General features: G+C 39.7%; 1 protein-coding gene across 3 annotated transcripts in view; it reads left to right on the top strand.

The window, feature by feature from the left end:
- Nucleotides 1-15,680, top strand: part of LOC126183273 (ras-related protein Rap1) — a 58,467-nt gene that overhangs the window by 15,015 nt on the left and 27,772 nt on the right. For all 3 annotated transcript variants that reach the window (XM_049925093.1, XM_049925096.1, XM_049925095.1), the window contains one exon: nt 13,495-13,704. In XM_049925093.1, the coding sequence (XP_049781050.1) occupies nt 13,522-13,704 (183 nt within the window). In that variant the 5' untranslated portion in view covers nt 13,495-13,521. The remainder of the gene's footprint in view (nt 1-13,494; nt 13,705-15,680) is intronic.

The following is a 15,680-nucleotide window of genomic DNA, read 5'->3' as shown; positions in this document are numbered from 1 at the left end:
TGGGAAAATGAGCACTGAAATCTTCTCATGTGAGCTTGTACTTATTTTATTGCAGTGGCCATTTCTTCATGTGTAAGTGGAACTCGACCAAATGTTTTTGCATTTGGACTAGAAAGTTGATGTTTCAGATTTCATGGAAAGATCTCTTTGCAAAAAAAAAAAAAAAAAAAAAAAAAAAAAAAAAAAAAAAAAAAAAAAAAAAAAAAAAAAAAAAAAACAGCCTTTATTTTAATACTTGCTGCACCAACTTGCATGTCATATCCATGAGTCTTCCCCTCACCCCCCCCCCCCCCCTCTTTTCTTTTTGTGATAATTCAAATGAGCTGCTGTGTAACTGTTTTAGATGTCCTCTGTCATTCCTACTTGGTAAGGAATCCCATACGGCACAGTAATCCTCCAGATCAGGACAGCCAAGGGTTGTTTAGGGAGTCTCTTTAGTAGATTTGTTGCATCTTCCAGGTTTTCTGCCAATAAAAAGCAGTCTTCCAGTTGTCTTCCACACTGAATTTTCTGTGTGATGGTAACAATTTAAATTGTAATCCTCTGATACTTACTGAATTGATGACCTTTAAATTTGTAGTATTTATAGTGTAACTGAAATTTAATCGATTATTTAGTTTTTGTGTGGAGGACTTTACACTTTGTATTGTTTGTGGTCAAATACCACTTAGTGCACCGCACAGAAATTGTGTCTAAATCATTTTGCAGTTCATTTTGATCTTCTGATGACTTTACTAGACAATCAACGAAGTGTGTTCTCAAAAGTCTCCAAAATTTTTTGTAGGGCGAAAGAAGAGTAGAGGGACTATGAAATTTCATTGGGAACCCCTCGTTTCACTTCAGTCTTAAACAATTTCCTGTCAGTTACTATGAAACTCTAATGGCACACAATCTGATAAGAAGCTTATAGGGAGGGACAATGTCAAAAGCCTTTGGGGAAAATGGAGTCAGCTTTAGTAATTTTCTAGATAACTCATTGTGTCGTGTGAATAATGCCAGTTGTCTCAAATAAGAACAATATTTTCTGAATCCATGCCGGTTATGTTTTATTCAAATTGTCTGCTACTGTTTCGTAAATGTTTTTGTCACTGATAATTGAATCGTTGATCTGTAATTTTAGCTGTTGGCTTTGCCATTTATTATGTAAGTGATCAGTCAGGTAGGTTTTCGTGACTTACTGTTTGTCTCTCTTGTCTGTGCATTCTCTCTCTCTTGTCTGTGCATTCATATGCCCATCACATTTAAGATGGGCAGTATATCTGGGGATGTATGTGCAGGCCCTTGCTACAGGAACTGTTAGTATCTATAGATACTCAAATGTGTTCAGAAGCAGCAGTGAATCCTATAAAGCGTCTGTCTGATATTATTATTCTGACAGTGTTTATGGGCAATAACTTATTTACAGGGACCCATTATTGTGAGAAAATGTGTGAAATCCAGGCCCATGGACTGGTTTTCTGTAGTTACTTGTGGAACCAAAAGTGAACCAAGCAAATCAGCAAATAGAAGTTCCCAGTGGCTCAGGGTGGCTACTGGTCAGTACCTGTCTACCCTCAGAAAGGATTCAGAGAAGAGTACTTTGGTTAGGCCCTGTTAAAGTTCTGTAACAGCTATAGGACATGTTCAGTATTGCAAAACAGCAAGACTTAAGGTTTTGCTAAATGTTTTTTAATTGAAGAAAAGACCTAGTGCTTGAAAGTCTACACCTTCTGAATGCAAATAGAGCCTAAGAGGCTTACTAGAACATGGCCATGTATGATATTAGCCGCTGTTCTAATAAAGCAAAACAAAATTTGTGATTAGCATTGGCAGTACTCTGGACAACAGCTTTTGTTTTTACTGATGTTCTTTGTGCCCTATACGTCGGTGGAGATAGAGATTTAAGACTATTGAAGCTGAAGACATCACATCATGAAGACTTGAGCAAACAGTGTGTGTCAAAAGACTGGCTTTGCATTAGTAACATTGTGATATAAGTATCAAACTATATCAAGGACTGTCTGCTCAGTCTACCTAATGTTTGGTTTTGTAGACTTCAATCATTCTGCTGTTCCTGGTATTTAGTTTTGTAGTCATATCCTTTCTTCGCCACATAAGGACTAAATTACATGTTGTTGAGGAATGGGTATTCATTCCTGAGAAAGACTAGCAACCAAAAGCTAGCACAAATGGTTGGAACAGCCAACTACTTAAGAACATGTATTGTTATTTTGCACAGATGTAATGGAAGCATAAGCACTGAAAACAACCACTGATAGTTACATTAAACCATTTCAGGTGGTATGACCCCCATATAAAATTATAAAGCACAGATAAAACCAACGCCCATAGTAAAAGATGCAGAGGGGGATATGTTGTTGGTTTCAATAATTTTACTTGCCCATTAAGAGTTGTAATGCCTGTTCGTTGGTAGACTGTTAACAGCAGCATAGATGCCTGTAAAAATATCGCATCAGTTCTAAGAAAACTGTTGAAGCAGTCAAGTTGCAAAGAACCTGATGTGGAGCAATGTGTCAATAATACTCTCATGCTCATAAATTAAGGGTAATTGCAGAATGTGGTGCCATGCAACGTGGCACTACACAAAACTGGCCCTAAAAGCATGGGCACGTAGGGAACACACACGACACAGATCTGGAAGTCCACGGTATTGGTGATAAGTTGAGAGAACTGTCCCGAAACACATGTGCTACAAACGCCACTGTTTCCTGCGCATGTACATCAAAATGGATATGATCACCGTGCACACGTACACAGGTCGCACAACGGGTTGGCATATTCTGGATCAGGTGGTCGAGCAGCTGCTGGGGTATAGCCTCCCATTCTTGCACCATTGCCTGTCGGAGCTCCTGAAGTGTCGTAGAGGTGTGAAGACATGCAGCGATACGTCGACTGAGAGCATCCCAGACGTGCTCGTTGGTGTTTAGGTCTGGAGAACAGGCAGGCCACTCCATTCGCCTGATACGTTCTGTTTCGAGGTACTCTTCCACGATGGCAGCTCGTGCGTTATCGTCCATCAGGAGGAAGGTGGGGAACCACTGCACCACTGAAAAGGCGGACATACTGGTGCAAAATGATATCCCGATACACCTGACCTGTTGCAGTTCCTCTGTCAAAGGCATGCAGTGGTGTACGTGCACCAATCGTAATCCCACCCAACACCATCAAACCACAACCTCCATACAGATACCTTTCAAGGATATTAAGGGGTTGGTATCTGGTTCCTGGTTCATGCCAGATGAAAACGCGGTGAGAGTAACTGTTAAGACTATACCTGGAACCACTGTTCCAATGACCATGTACTGTGTTCTTGACACCAGGCTTTACAGGCTCTCCTGTGACCAGGGGTAAGTGGAATGCACCTAGCAGGTTTCCGGGCGAATAAACCATGCCTGTTCAGTCACCTATAGACTGTGTGTCTGTAGACAACTGTTCAATGGCTGCGGTAAGGTCCCGAGCAAGGCTACCTGCAGTACTTCGTGGCCGTCTTCAGGCACTGATGGTGAGATATTAGTCTTCTTCTGGTTTTGTACACTGTGGACAACCTGTGCTGTAGTGCCTGGACACATTTCCTGTCTGCTGGAATCGTTGCATAATCTTGAAATAACACTTTGTGGCACATTGAGGGCCCGTGCTACGACCTGTTGTGTTCGACTAGCCTCAAGTCGCTGTAGTATTCTACCATCTCATAATGTCATCAATGTGTGTTCTTTGAGCCATTTTAAACACACATTCACCATTATCACATCTGAAAATGTCTGCACACTTAGTAGCTGCACCGTACTCTGACATGCACAAAGACACCTCTGCATATGTGGACTGCTGCCAGCACCACCTTGCAACGACCGCAGGTCAAATGCACCGCATGTTCATACCCCGTGGTGATTTTTAACCTGCAAACTGCCCACCAGAGTGCTGTGAAGTCAAGGGAATTTTGACCAAAATGATGACAGGATTAAGAGTGGAAAGAATACAATTATCAGCAATGAGCCATTGATGGGGCATCATATTGTATTCTTTAATAGGTGGCAAAAATATAATATTTAAGTTCTTGTGCATGAGAGTGAGGAACTCGTGGAATCAGAAGCTTTGACATTTGGAATGTGCTTTCTACTGTCAGTGCTTTTTGGTGAGTAACTACTGTTGTCTCCACTCTAGTGACTGATGCCATTCTCAGAAAGAAACAACAATAATTAGACATGTTGTGTACTACAATAGCTATATAATCCGGTTTTTCTGAAAGTAGTTATACGAAAGTATTTTCTTCTTGAGTAGTACTCAATCATTCCAGCTTCAACACAGCTTACAATACACTGAGGTGAAAATCCATGAGGTACTTCTAATATCATGTCTGATCTCCTTTTGCCAAGCATAGTGCGGCAACTCAGCACAGCATGGACTCAACGAAGCATTGGAAGTCCCCTGCAGAAGTATAGAGCCATTTTGCCTCTATAGCTGTCTATAATAGCAGAAGTGCTGCTGATGAAGGATTTTGTGCATGAACTGACCTCTTGATTAAGTCCCATAAATGTTCGATTGGATTCATGAAACTTCCTCGCAGATTAAAACTGTGTGCCGGACTGAGACTCGAACTTGGGACCTTTGCCTTTCGCGGGCAAGTGCTCCTTCCTTCCAGTAGTGCTAGTCCTGCAAGTTTCACGGGAGAACTTCTATTAATTTCAGAAGTTGGGAGATGAGGTACTGGCGGATGTAAAATTGTGCGGGCGGTTTGTGAGTCATGCTTGGGTAGCTCAGTTAGTAGAGCACTTGCCTGCAATTTGTCCGCCGCTCGTGGTCTCGCGGTAGCGTTCTCGCTTCCCGAGCACGGGGTCCCGGGTTCGATTCCCGGCGGGGTCAGGGATTTTCACCTGCCTCGAGATGACTGGGTGTTTGTGTTGTACTCATCATTTCATCATCATCCAGGAAAGTGGCGAAATTGGACTGAGCAAAGGTTGGGAAATTGTACGGGCGCTGATAACCACGCAGTTGAGCGCCCCACAAACCAAACATCATCATCACTTGCCTGCAAAAGGCAAAGGCCCCAAGTTCGAATGTCGGTCTGGCACACAGTTTTAATCTGCCACGAAGTTTCAAAATCACGGCACACTCTGCTGCAGAGTGAAAATTTCATTCTGGATTGGATTCATGTTGGGCGATCTGGGTGGCAAATTCATTTGCTCGAATTGCCAAGACTGTTCTTCCAATTGGTAACAATTGTGGCCCAGTGACGTGGCACATTGTTATCCATAAAAATTCCATTGTTGTTTCAGAACATGAAGTCCATGAATGGCTGCAAATGGTCACAAAGTAGTTGAACATAACCATTTTCGGTCAATGATTGATTGATTGATTGATTCAGTTGGACTAGAGGACCCACTCCATTCCATATAAACAAGATCCACACCGTAATCGAGCCACCACGAGCTTGCTCAGTGCCTTCATGGGATCTGCACCACACTCAAACCATACCATCAGCACTTAACAACTGAAATTGAGACTTACGTGACCAGGCCGTGGTTTTACAGCCTTCTAAGGTCCAACCAATATGGTTGTGAGCCCAGGAGGTGCGCTACAGGTGATGTTGCGCTGTTGTCGAAGGCAGTCATGTTGGTTGTCTGCTGCCATAGCTCATTAATGCCAAATTTCGCTGCACTCTCGTAACGAGTAAGTTCATTGTACTCACCACATTATTGTGGTTATTTCACACATTTTTGCTTTTCTGTTAGCAGTGACAACTCTATGCAAATGCTGCTGCTCTTGGTTGTTCAGGACGTTCATCGTACGCAGTGAGGGGTAATATGTGAAATACGGTAATCTCTGTCCACTCTGGACACAATGGGTCTGAGAGTATTGAACTTCCTTATGATTTCTGAAGTGGAATCTCCCACACATCTAGCTCCAACTACCATTCCACGTTCAAATTCTTTTAATTCCCATCGTGCAGATACGATCATGGTAGCCACCTTTTCACTTTGATCAGCTGAGTACAAACGACAGCTCCACCAATATACTGCCCTTCCATACCTTGTGGTACAGTGCCTGACAAATATTGAAATCAGCTTTTGTGTTGATGATTAACTCTTCTTAACTTAATTTTTCAAGATGTGGAATACAAAAGTTTAATATGAACTGTTGAAAATACAATTTCTTGTCATGAGCATAATTGGTTGTGCAACAATATTGCTGTACATCGTTATGCTTCATTGTCTGCTTTTCTTTCCATGTAGGTTTTCTTTCATGCGAATATGCATACAGTTTTGTCCAATATATAGTATATTTTAGGGCCATAAATAGAAACATTAAGATCACACTTTGTCTTTTTAGCACATGGAGTGACTGACACACTATTGAAGCTGATGCCAATGATAACACATCTGACAGCATAAAACTTGGAAGCAGAGCAATTACATGTGAAAACAGTGGGAATAACTATACATTTTTAAAATAAATTATTTAGCCCCTCAGTGTCATTAGAGAGAAAATCATAATTTATGCTCTGCAAAGATAGTATAGTGGTAACAGAAACAAAATTTGCTTGTGGAGTGCCATTGTGCCAAATGGGGAATCTGTAAAGCAATAAATCACATTAAAATAAATTTATTGCTGAAAATACTGTTCAACATGACCTGGCTCATTTCACGATTTGTGCTCAGGTACAGACATGTGAAATGTTTTCAGAGTATAGCTTCTGTGCGTGATGTAACATAAGTTTATTACGAAGATTTAGTCTTATTACCAAATAAGACACTTCTAAGTTCCCATTTTAGTTTTATTGTTGACATATAGTAAGGAAACTGATCCCCTTATGTTTACATCAATGATATGTAGTTGATGCACGGTTCTAGGCGCGCAGTCCGGAACCGCGCGACTGCTACGGTCGCAGGTTTGAATCCTGCCTTGGGCATGGACGTGTGTGATGTCCTTAGGTTAGTTAGGTTTAAGTAGTTCTAAGTTCTAGGGGACTGATGACCACAGCTGTTAAGTCCCATAGTGCTCAGAGCCATTTGAACAATTTTTGTAGTTGATGCAGACTTACTCATTGTCTTCTTTCTTTTCTAAGGAAAGTTTGTGAAAGTGGTGTTCTGTAATACATTAAGAATATGTCATGTGCAACTTTTAAAAGGCATGTATGTGGCTAGATCAGCATATTTTAATCTGATGGTTGACAGAATGCAAGTACAGTATTTTATTATAAAAAAGCCAACACTAACACTGGCTTAAATTGAAGGTAGTCAGTGAGGAAACAGTCGCCAACTAAATATTTTGTTGGAAACAGGTCTGTTGGTGCAACTGGGTAAACAGAGCAAGAAAAGCACTTAATGTATATGCATTGTTGTAGAAGAAATAAATGAACTGTGTGACTCCTGGATGGTGCTTGGGTTATGCTGATGCCCCAATGGGTTTATTTCTGGTCCCTTATAATTTGGTACAAGTAATTTGAAGTGCCCTTGGCTTTATAATACTACATTTACTCGATCACTTTTCCGTAAATCTATTTGCTCTCATCACTTCTGGTTGGCCGCGTAATAGCTTCAGTATTGATTCTGGATATAAGGATGTAGCTGCTAGATTTCCAGTCCCACAATAGATTTTCCCTTCAAGTAAATGCTTTACTGCAGTTTGGTTGTGATTGTCAGGTTATAACTAGCTTAAAATGTTGAGTGATGTGGAAGAAGTGATTTAGAGTGAGATGAAGTAGTAACACTGAACATCCCAGAGCAGTGTTAATTTAGTGTACAGTTAAGGGTGTTCCATAAAGGCTGAATATAGGAGGAGATATAAGGAACTAGCAGTGATAAAAGTTTGGTAGACTTTCTTTTTTGCGTTATCCATTGTATTTGGTTTTCTTCTGAGAACTAAATGATGTAAAAAAATAAAAAAAAATAAAAACGATGTACTGGAAAACTGCTGTTATTTTCATGATTAACAATAGGTTTTTAAAAGATTTTTTATTCGTTGTTTAAGCAGAGTATAGGATTTTTCTTTGTCCTGGTGCTGTAACACGTAAATTATATTTCACCTCCTGATGTGGTCTCTTATGGAAAAACGCGCAGGATAAAGGTCAGTGGTGCTGTAACACGTAAATTATATTTCACCTCCTGATGTGGTCTCTTATGGAAAAACGCGCAGGATAAAGGTCAGTGGAACCATTGTGATGCCATGCGAAAAACAAAGAAAATAAGGTAGAAGAGTTTGTGTTGAGGAAACAAAATAAGGTAGAAAAGCACGAAATTCACTACTAGAACAGGAATGGGCACGGCCAGAGTAGAGCAACAAAACTGCTGATGTCGGCAGGCGTTAACGTCGTGTTCCGCCATTTGAAATCGATGGTGGATGTCTTGACGTTCCGTTCCGTGACGTTCAGTGTGGCTCTGTCTGTAATCCTTTGGAAGTTTTCTCTCCAATTCAGGTCACCAAAAAACTTGAGTACCATGTTTAAAAATAAAGCATTTCGCACTTCTGTCCACTGCGCGCGAGATCTAGGTGGGTCTAATTTTTCGTACATTAAGTGGTGTCAATAGGATTCTTAATTGTCTTTCATTGAGGATACACCACTAGAATTAAAAGCATCCACATGGAATTCTTCCTATCTGTTAAATTTCGACTTTTCTTATAATATTTAACCGTGTTGAGTAAATCGAAACAATATGTTGATAATTACTTTTAGGCCGTATTATAACAACTGAATAAAACAGTGTTGCGTACGCGTTTATTTGCAAGCGATTTACAGACACTAATCTTGTATAACAACTGACGCTCGGAAAACTTTTATTCGCTCGGGCTCCCAAAATTGATTTGGTTATAAGACGTTAACACAACGGAAAAAGATTTCTTACATTCGTATTTCGTCTCCCTGTACCGTGTAAACGTAGGGTAAGACACTGCAACTACCGCCTCTACAATTTGCGCCGTAATTTCCGTGGCTGTTGCCACCTTATCGTGACTGTTACTGTGTCAAAAGAAGTAAATGAAAAACAGACGTTTCAAATAAAGATAAAAGGGCTAAAAACTCTTGAACTGCCTTCAGTTCATTTTTTTGTGATGTTTTGTGCTCGTTTTGTTATATCGACTATTTACAAAGCCAACCAGATTTTTCTGTTAGCACTTGGAGCTGTTGTATAGCAGACTGTCAGGTCATTGAACTTGAATTTTGGTTCGCAAATTCGCGCCAGCTAATTTTAGAGCATTATTGTTATGTGTGCGGCAAATAAACATTAGTTGTGACCAGTATCTTTGATTTTGATAGAGACGCGTAGTTTCGGCTCGTGGCGTCACAAGGCATGAAGCCTACTTCCAGTGTGACACGATGGTCCGAGATACGGAGGAAGTGTGTCGACCGCATAACCGATAACCACGGCTATAATCTTGCGTTTTAGCCGCGCACTTGCAGTGTGTAAACGCCTTATGTCACAAATATCTTCGAAACAATACGCGAAAGCGCATTATTTTTGCGAGAAAAATTGAGAAGGTAATTTTTAGGCCAAACCTAAATTTTTCAAGCCGTGTATTTTTCCCTTATATTGGGTCATTGTAGCTTATACAGTGAAACGTTATTGTATTACCACTGTTAAGTTATTTTACATATTAAGAATATTCCGTCGGAACATTAACAATATCACAAATCATTTTATCCCAGTTATAATTTCCTGGGAAAATCTATAACAAGATTATAAATTTACAGTAAACAGCTAGCACTTCTAATTCAGTTTTTTGAGTGCTGTGACTTGTTTGAGATAATAGTTTATCATCAAATAGTGCGTTTTCACCACCACCTTCTTTGTGAACTTAAGGTTTTATTATGACAAATCAATATGCAAGTCACGGTAGCTTTTGTAACCGTTCAGGTAGGAACTACCTTACAGCACTCAGCCAGAAATGGCTCTGGGTATGCTTCATTGCGCATAATATTCGGTGTCCCCCCCCCCCCCCCCCTAACCTCGGGAGATGGGAATCTCAGCTTAACTACTCACACTGCAAACAGGTTGGTTGGGGGGAGAGGTGGGTTATAACCTGACAGGGAGGTACCATTCTGACATAAATCGTTAGTGAACAATTTATAGTGCACCTCACATCTACTGTGTGACCACGTACGTGGCTTGACATGTATTTATGTAGTTGTTTGGTAGAATAGGACGAGACATACTTATCAGTACTCTCTCCATCAGAGTAAACGAGTCTTTGTTAATTACTAATATTAGAGTATGGTTCAGAGTCTCAGGAACTGAAAGTATCCCAAGAAATGCCCAGGGGGAACATGTTTAAATTTTAACTACAACTAAACAATTAACTGCCATCCGTGATGAAGATAGTGACCATTGGAAGGGGGGGCGTAATTCTACATTCTAGTAGAATTGCTCAATGTCTTAAATTATATTGAAGGCATGTCAACATTTCATGTTGATCCTAATATCATAACTGAAGGAGAAATAGTTGGAGTATAAGAGGTACACAGAATTGAGAAATAAGTAAATAGGGAGTTGATAGTTACAATGGCTATTATTCTTAACATTGACAATCTCGCAGTGACGAAAATTTTCCTTTGATGAATTCAGACAGAGTTCAGGTACAGCACTAGATCTTGACTCCCGTGCAATCCTTGGAAATTTGAACATACAATGAATGCATATGAGAATGATGACCTCACTGTTTGATCCCCTCCTCCAAATAAACCAATCGACCAATAAAACTACCAGTTTCAAAAGGGGTTTCAGCTGTATATGAGCCAAGTACACTGTGAATTGCACCTCAGATCTTTCTCAGCTGTTTTGATAACTGCTCGTGGTGTGGAAAGAACAATAAATTGAAAGAGCTGAAGGTCAACAAATCGGTGCGCTAGAGGAAGGAAGGCACTTAACAGGGGAACCGCCAGTGTTTGCTACAGTGTGTACACTTCTACCTGGAAATAAAATGTTGTAAGTGTACAGACTGCTACACATGCTGCATAAAACTGCTGCTGCAAATAATGCCTGAATCTGCTGGTGAACCGGTAAATCAGTACTATTCCTGTTAATTCCGCATGCTGAGCACTGGCTGTGGTTAAAACAACCAACAATGTGCATGGAAAAAGACTACCCATCATTTTATATAAAAATAATAAAAAACATTGACTTCATGTGTGTCAGATCAAAACGGACTTTAATCAGGAAAACATTCAGAAGTGCAAACAAATTCTAAGTGCATATGGTTTTGATAGGGGGAGGGGTGTGTGGAGATGAATACAGAACACAAATTAAACTAAGTATAATAAAATTGGTGTGAAACCAGTGTAAAGACAAAACTATTTGGATTGATAAATCTAGTTGAATTTCTTGGCTACCTTAATGTATACATGCTCCTTTCATAGAAATTAGAGTAATTTGTTCCATCCAGAATTTCCTGTCAGAAACAAACTAATGGAAGTAGTAGGCAAAATGAAAAGCTTCTTTGTTTTTTTGTCATTTTGGCTGAATTTATTCACTACTCCTCAGATTTGTCTTTTCGTCTGCTTCACACAAGTCATCTGACATGTTTGCAGGTCTATGCCTGTTAATGTTTTGTGATGTTCAGACTGAAGTGTTATAAATTCACTAAAAAGCAGTTGCTGGTAATATATTCCTTGAAAAGTAACTTGATAGTGCAGTCTAATTGGTAGTTACCTCTTCTGCTGCATGTTGTTAACATGGTTTACTCATGCAATTACTTTGGAATTTGGCAGTGTTGTTGACATCCTCGAGACACCAAATTTCTCAGTTGCTGGTACAGTACCACCTTTCTAACATACCATGAGCCAGAATGGGTTAGTGCCCGCAGTTGATAGTGCAATGTGGCTAAGATTTTAGTATCTTTCTTGGAAAAAGGTACTTACATAAATGGCAAAATGTGATGGGACTGTTCACTGGCACCATAATAAATGCCTGACTGCTAGTGGAACATCTCCAACATTTCTGGTAGTGCTTCACAGAGAAACATATGATTATTTCCTCCACCAAGTGTGTTAGGCAAAAGATATGGCACATTAAGATGGTCATGAACAATACCAACAAATACATTATGATGGAACACATGAGTTGCCTTGGGATTTTCCAATTTCCAGACATGGCTGTTGTATATTCCTTCCGTCATGGATTGTAAATAAACAAAACCTACATCTGGAAGTCGGGGATGTTTACAATTTGGTATAGATAAACAGTTGCAGAATTCCATGCAGTGGGGAAAGTCATCGGTTCATACATATTGCACCTCTTGGTACTTCAGTGGATGTGTGCCCATGTCATGCGGGATGTTCCACATATCAGCAAGGAGTATTTAGTTCCTGTGCTATGGGTCGTGTACTGGTGCTGGGGTTGTCATCGGTTCATTGTAACACAGTGCCCTCAAACTAAACATTTGGTCATGATCAAAATGTAACATGATTCGGTAACCACCTCTCTGGAAATTGTTCTGCTTATAGGTGCATTGCTGCAAGGCTGTTGCATCATGCCTCCTCATAAATGAGATGTGAATTAGTTAACTTGGTTTTAAAGTAATAGGCCATCAAGAACCTGTAACTTACATGCAACACAACATGTAAGCAATAATAATGGTTGTTTATCTGTAGACATAGACGCTGATATCAGTAATGCAAACTTAAAATTCAAGCAGTAAGATGTAATTATGTAGCAAATAGCATCCCAATGACAATGTGTGGCATACTAAACAGTCAGAATAGCCATGATGGTGGCCTAATGAAATTCTATTGTCAAAACTTTCTTGAATGCTTAGCAGGGCCAGTGATATGTGTCACATAGAAGTGTTCCTTTTTATCCCCCCTATTAAACATCAAAGTTTGTATGCATAGCCAGAACAAAGTTTCTCTGGGGGAGGAGGGGGGGGGGGGGGGGGAGAGAGAGAGAGAGAGAGAGAGAGAGAGAGAGAGAGAGAGAGAGAGAGAGAGAGAGAGAGCACTTGTAATAAAATTGTTGTAAAATTCCAAAGTCATTAGAAAATTTTCTGAATTTAGTTTGAACCCCAGAAAACTATTTTTTGTATGAAAGATAGCCTGAAAAAATAGTTGTATTAATGTGCAGGGCTGGTTGGATTTGCAAGTGGGATGTGAAAGGTCGTGATTTCAAAAAAGCTTGCATCTTTATCATCACATGTTTTATGTTATATGACAGTTTCCAGACCAATGTTCACATGGTTAGTAGTATCTGGATAGTGTTTGGACATTCAGATCTTAGGTTTTTCATTTCTTGAGATGAAATCTGCTTAACCTTGTCTGCATTCACAGGCACAAAGAACACACACCACTATGCATCAGAAAGTCCTGATAATGTTATGCAGCCATGGCATAATGTTCAAATTAAAGCTTAGGCATCATTTCTGTGTTTTATTTTAGTTTTCCTATATAGTCTTGTCAAATCTTTTAATAATTTAGAAAGATAGCTAAAACTTCAGTTGTTTTCATGGTTTTGTGGAATATTGTGGACATGTTTCTTTAATTTTTACAAAACTGTTCTTCTCTTTTCTTCACAGGCTGACTGAAGGACTACAACATAAAACATGCGTGAATATAAAATTGTAGTCCTGGGAAGTGGTGGTGTAGGAAAGTCAGCACTAACAGTGCAGTTTGTTCAAGGTATTTTTGTAGAAAAATATGATCCAACAATAGAAGACAGTTACAGAAAGCAAGTGGAAGTGGATGGACAACAGTGTATGCTAGAAATACTTGATACAGCAGGAACGGTAGGTACTGTTTGTTACTTTGTTGGAAGTTGTTGCCCTCGAATCTTAAGATGCTAATTTGACTTCCCTTTCTCGTAAGTCACATTGGTGTGTACTTACACATATTTAAGTAGAGGAGTTTCTCTTCTTTTTACATTTAAATATACATACATACGTTTCTCTATTGATACAATAAATATATCCCTGTAACACAAATAGGTACAGTAAGTAATTAAATCTTCATCTGCGAATCTGGTGATGAAGCTCCGGGGTTAGGAAAAAGTTTGCTTACAGGGTGCACCCCTTTTGAGATTTTTCCTTGGGCTGGATCACAGTTCACAAGCACATGGTCACAACACTTCCTTTCCTGTCATCACTAACACAGAAACGCGCATTTTCTAACTGGATCTCTGTTTTTGTGCTACTCTTATGTAACCCTGACATTTTCTAACTCTTAAATCGTCTACTGTATACCTCTTTTGCTTGCTACTAATGGCAGTGTTAGGCTGATAGTGGCAAATTAACCAGGGGTCAGTGTGTCTGAGAGGACTGATCACAATGTTGCCTCACTTGCAACTTTAGTGTTTGTGTACATAAATCCCTCTTCAGCCCCTGAACATAAATATAGAGTTCTCATTTGTTTTGTTTTGGCACCAGCTTAAAATCCCAAGTATACTCAGACACTTTAAGAAGAGTCCTTTGAAAAAATAAAATCCTGCTTATCTCTTCCAGCCCTGATAGGTAGATGTTTGGCCGCTAGAGAACATCTGTTAGGCCTAGTACATTTGGATCCTGGCTGTTGTGTATTGGTTGAGGGAGTTGGCTGTAGGTATCATCGTTACTGTGGGCAGCTTTGTCTCTCTCCTGTACTGTTGTTAATGCAGTGCTTTCAAAAAAGGATGGCTATAGTGATCCTGAGTTTGACATTGAATTTAGCGACTCGGAAAGTGAAGATGAATGTGACATTACTTCTTTAGAGACTGAAAATGACGACAGTTCATCAGGTGAGCGACAAATGCTCACCAGTAATACAAGATAAATACATCCACTGTGCTCTGGCCAACTCCTCCAAGATTTATTTTCATAGGAAACGGTTGTGAAATACGTGGTTAGACTTCATAGCTAAACAGAAACTAAAAACGGACTTCAGGTTTCAGGATATTTTAGTCAAAGTATAGTGCAAGAGTATACTGGGATTTTATCATTGGTAATTTTCAAATTTTTGTAATTTGTTATTATGAGCTTTAAAAGCTATCTTTATATGTCTGTATGTAACATCATTCATTGTAGGATGTGTTTCATTAATAAATTATTTTTTGAGACCTAATATTTTAAAAAATCACTAAGGGGTTAATCAGTTTAAAGATAATTTCTTTCTCCTTTAAATTTCACAACCTCATGTGTGTCAAGTTAAATGAACCACTTTAATCTGTTTGCGTGTAATGTTATGAACTACCAGTTCATTAACTGGAGTACAACATTTGGTCCTGGAGTCCATAGAACACAAAAAGGTCCTCTCCATTTGTGCTTGTTAATTTCCTTGACTGCCCTCTTCCCACATTTTCAACATGTAGTAATACTTTGTCTCCTCATTTTGAATTCCTGTGTGGGTGTTTTTTTTTTTTTTTTTAGTCGTTATACTCTGTATTCTGCTCTTTACATTCCTTATTAAAACAACTTGCCAGCTGATGCATGTGGCACATCCCTTTCTCCTGCAATGCATGGCCACCCACCCAATGCCTCCTCCTTGGATAACTTCTTTGATCACAAGTATGGGGTGTGTCCCTCTTCTCTATTTCCTTCTGGAGTTCACTTTTGGCTCTTACTCTGGCAGCTTAACTTCACGCTGCCTGCTACTTCCCTGACTGATGTGAACCTTACACCACCTCGGCTCCGTGCGGCGACCCATGTTCACTTTGACATTCATTCGCTTCCTAAGTACACTACTCCAGCCTCACTCGATCGCCTTCAGTTTCACGACCATTTGATGGAACTTT

Source organism: Schistocerca cancellata, chromosome 4 (genome assembly GCF_023864275.1).
Source record: "Schistocerca cancellata isolate TAMUIC-IGC-003103 chromosome 4, iqSchCanc2.1, whole genome shotgun sequence".
NCBI lineage: Eukaryota > Metazoa > Arthropoda > Insecta > Orthoptera > Acrididae > Schistocerca > Schistocerca cancellata.
This window is presented reverse-complemented; position numbering and strand designations above follow the sequence as displayed.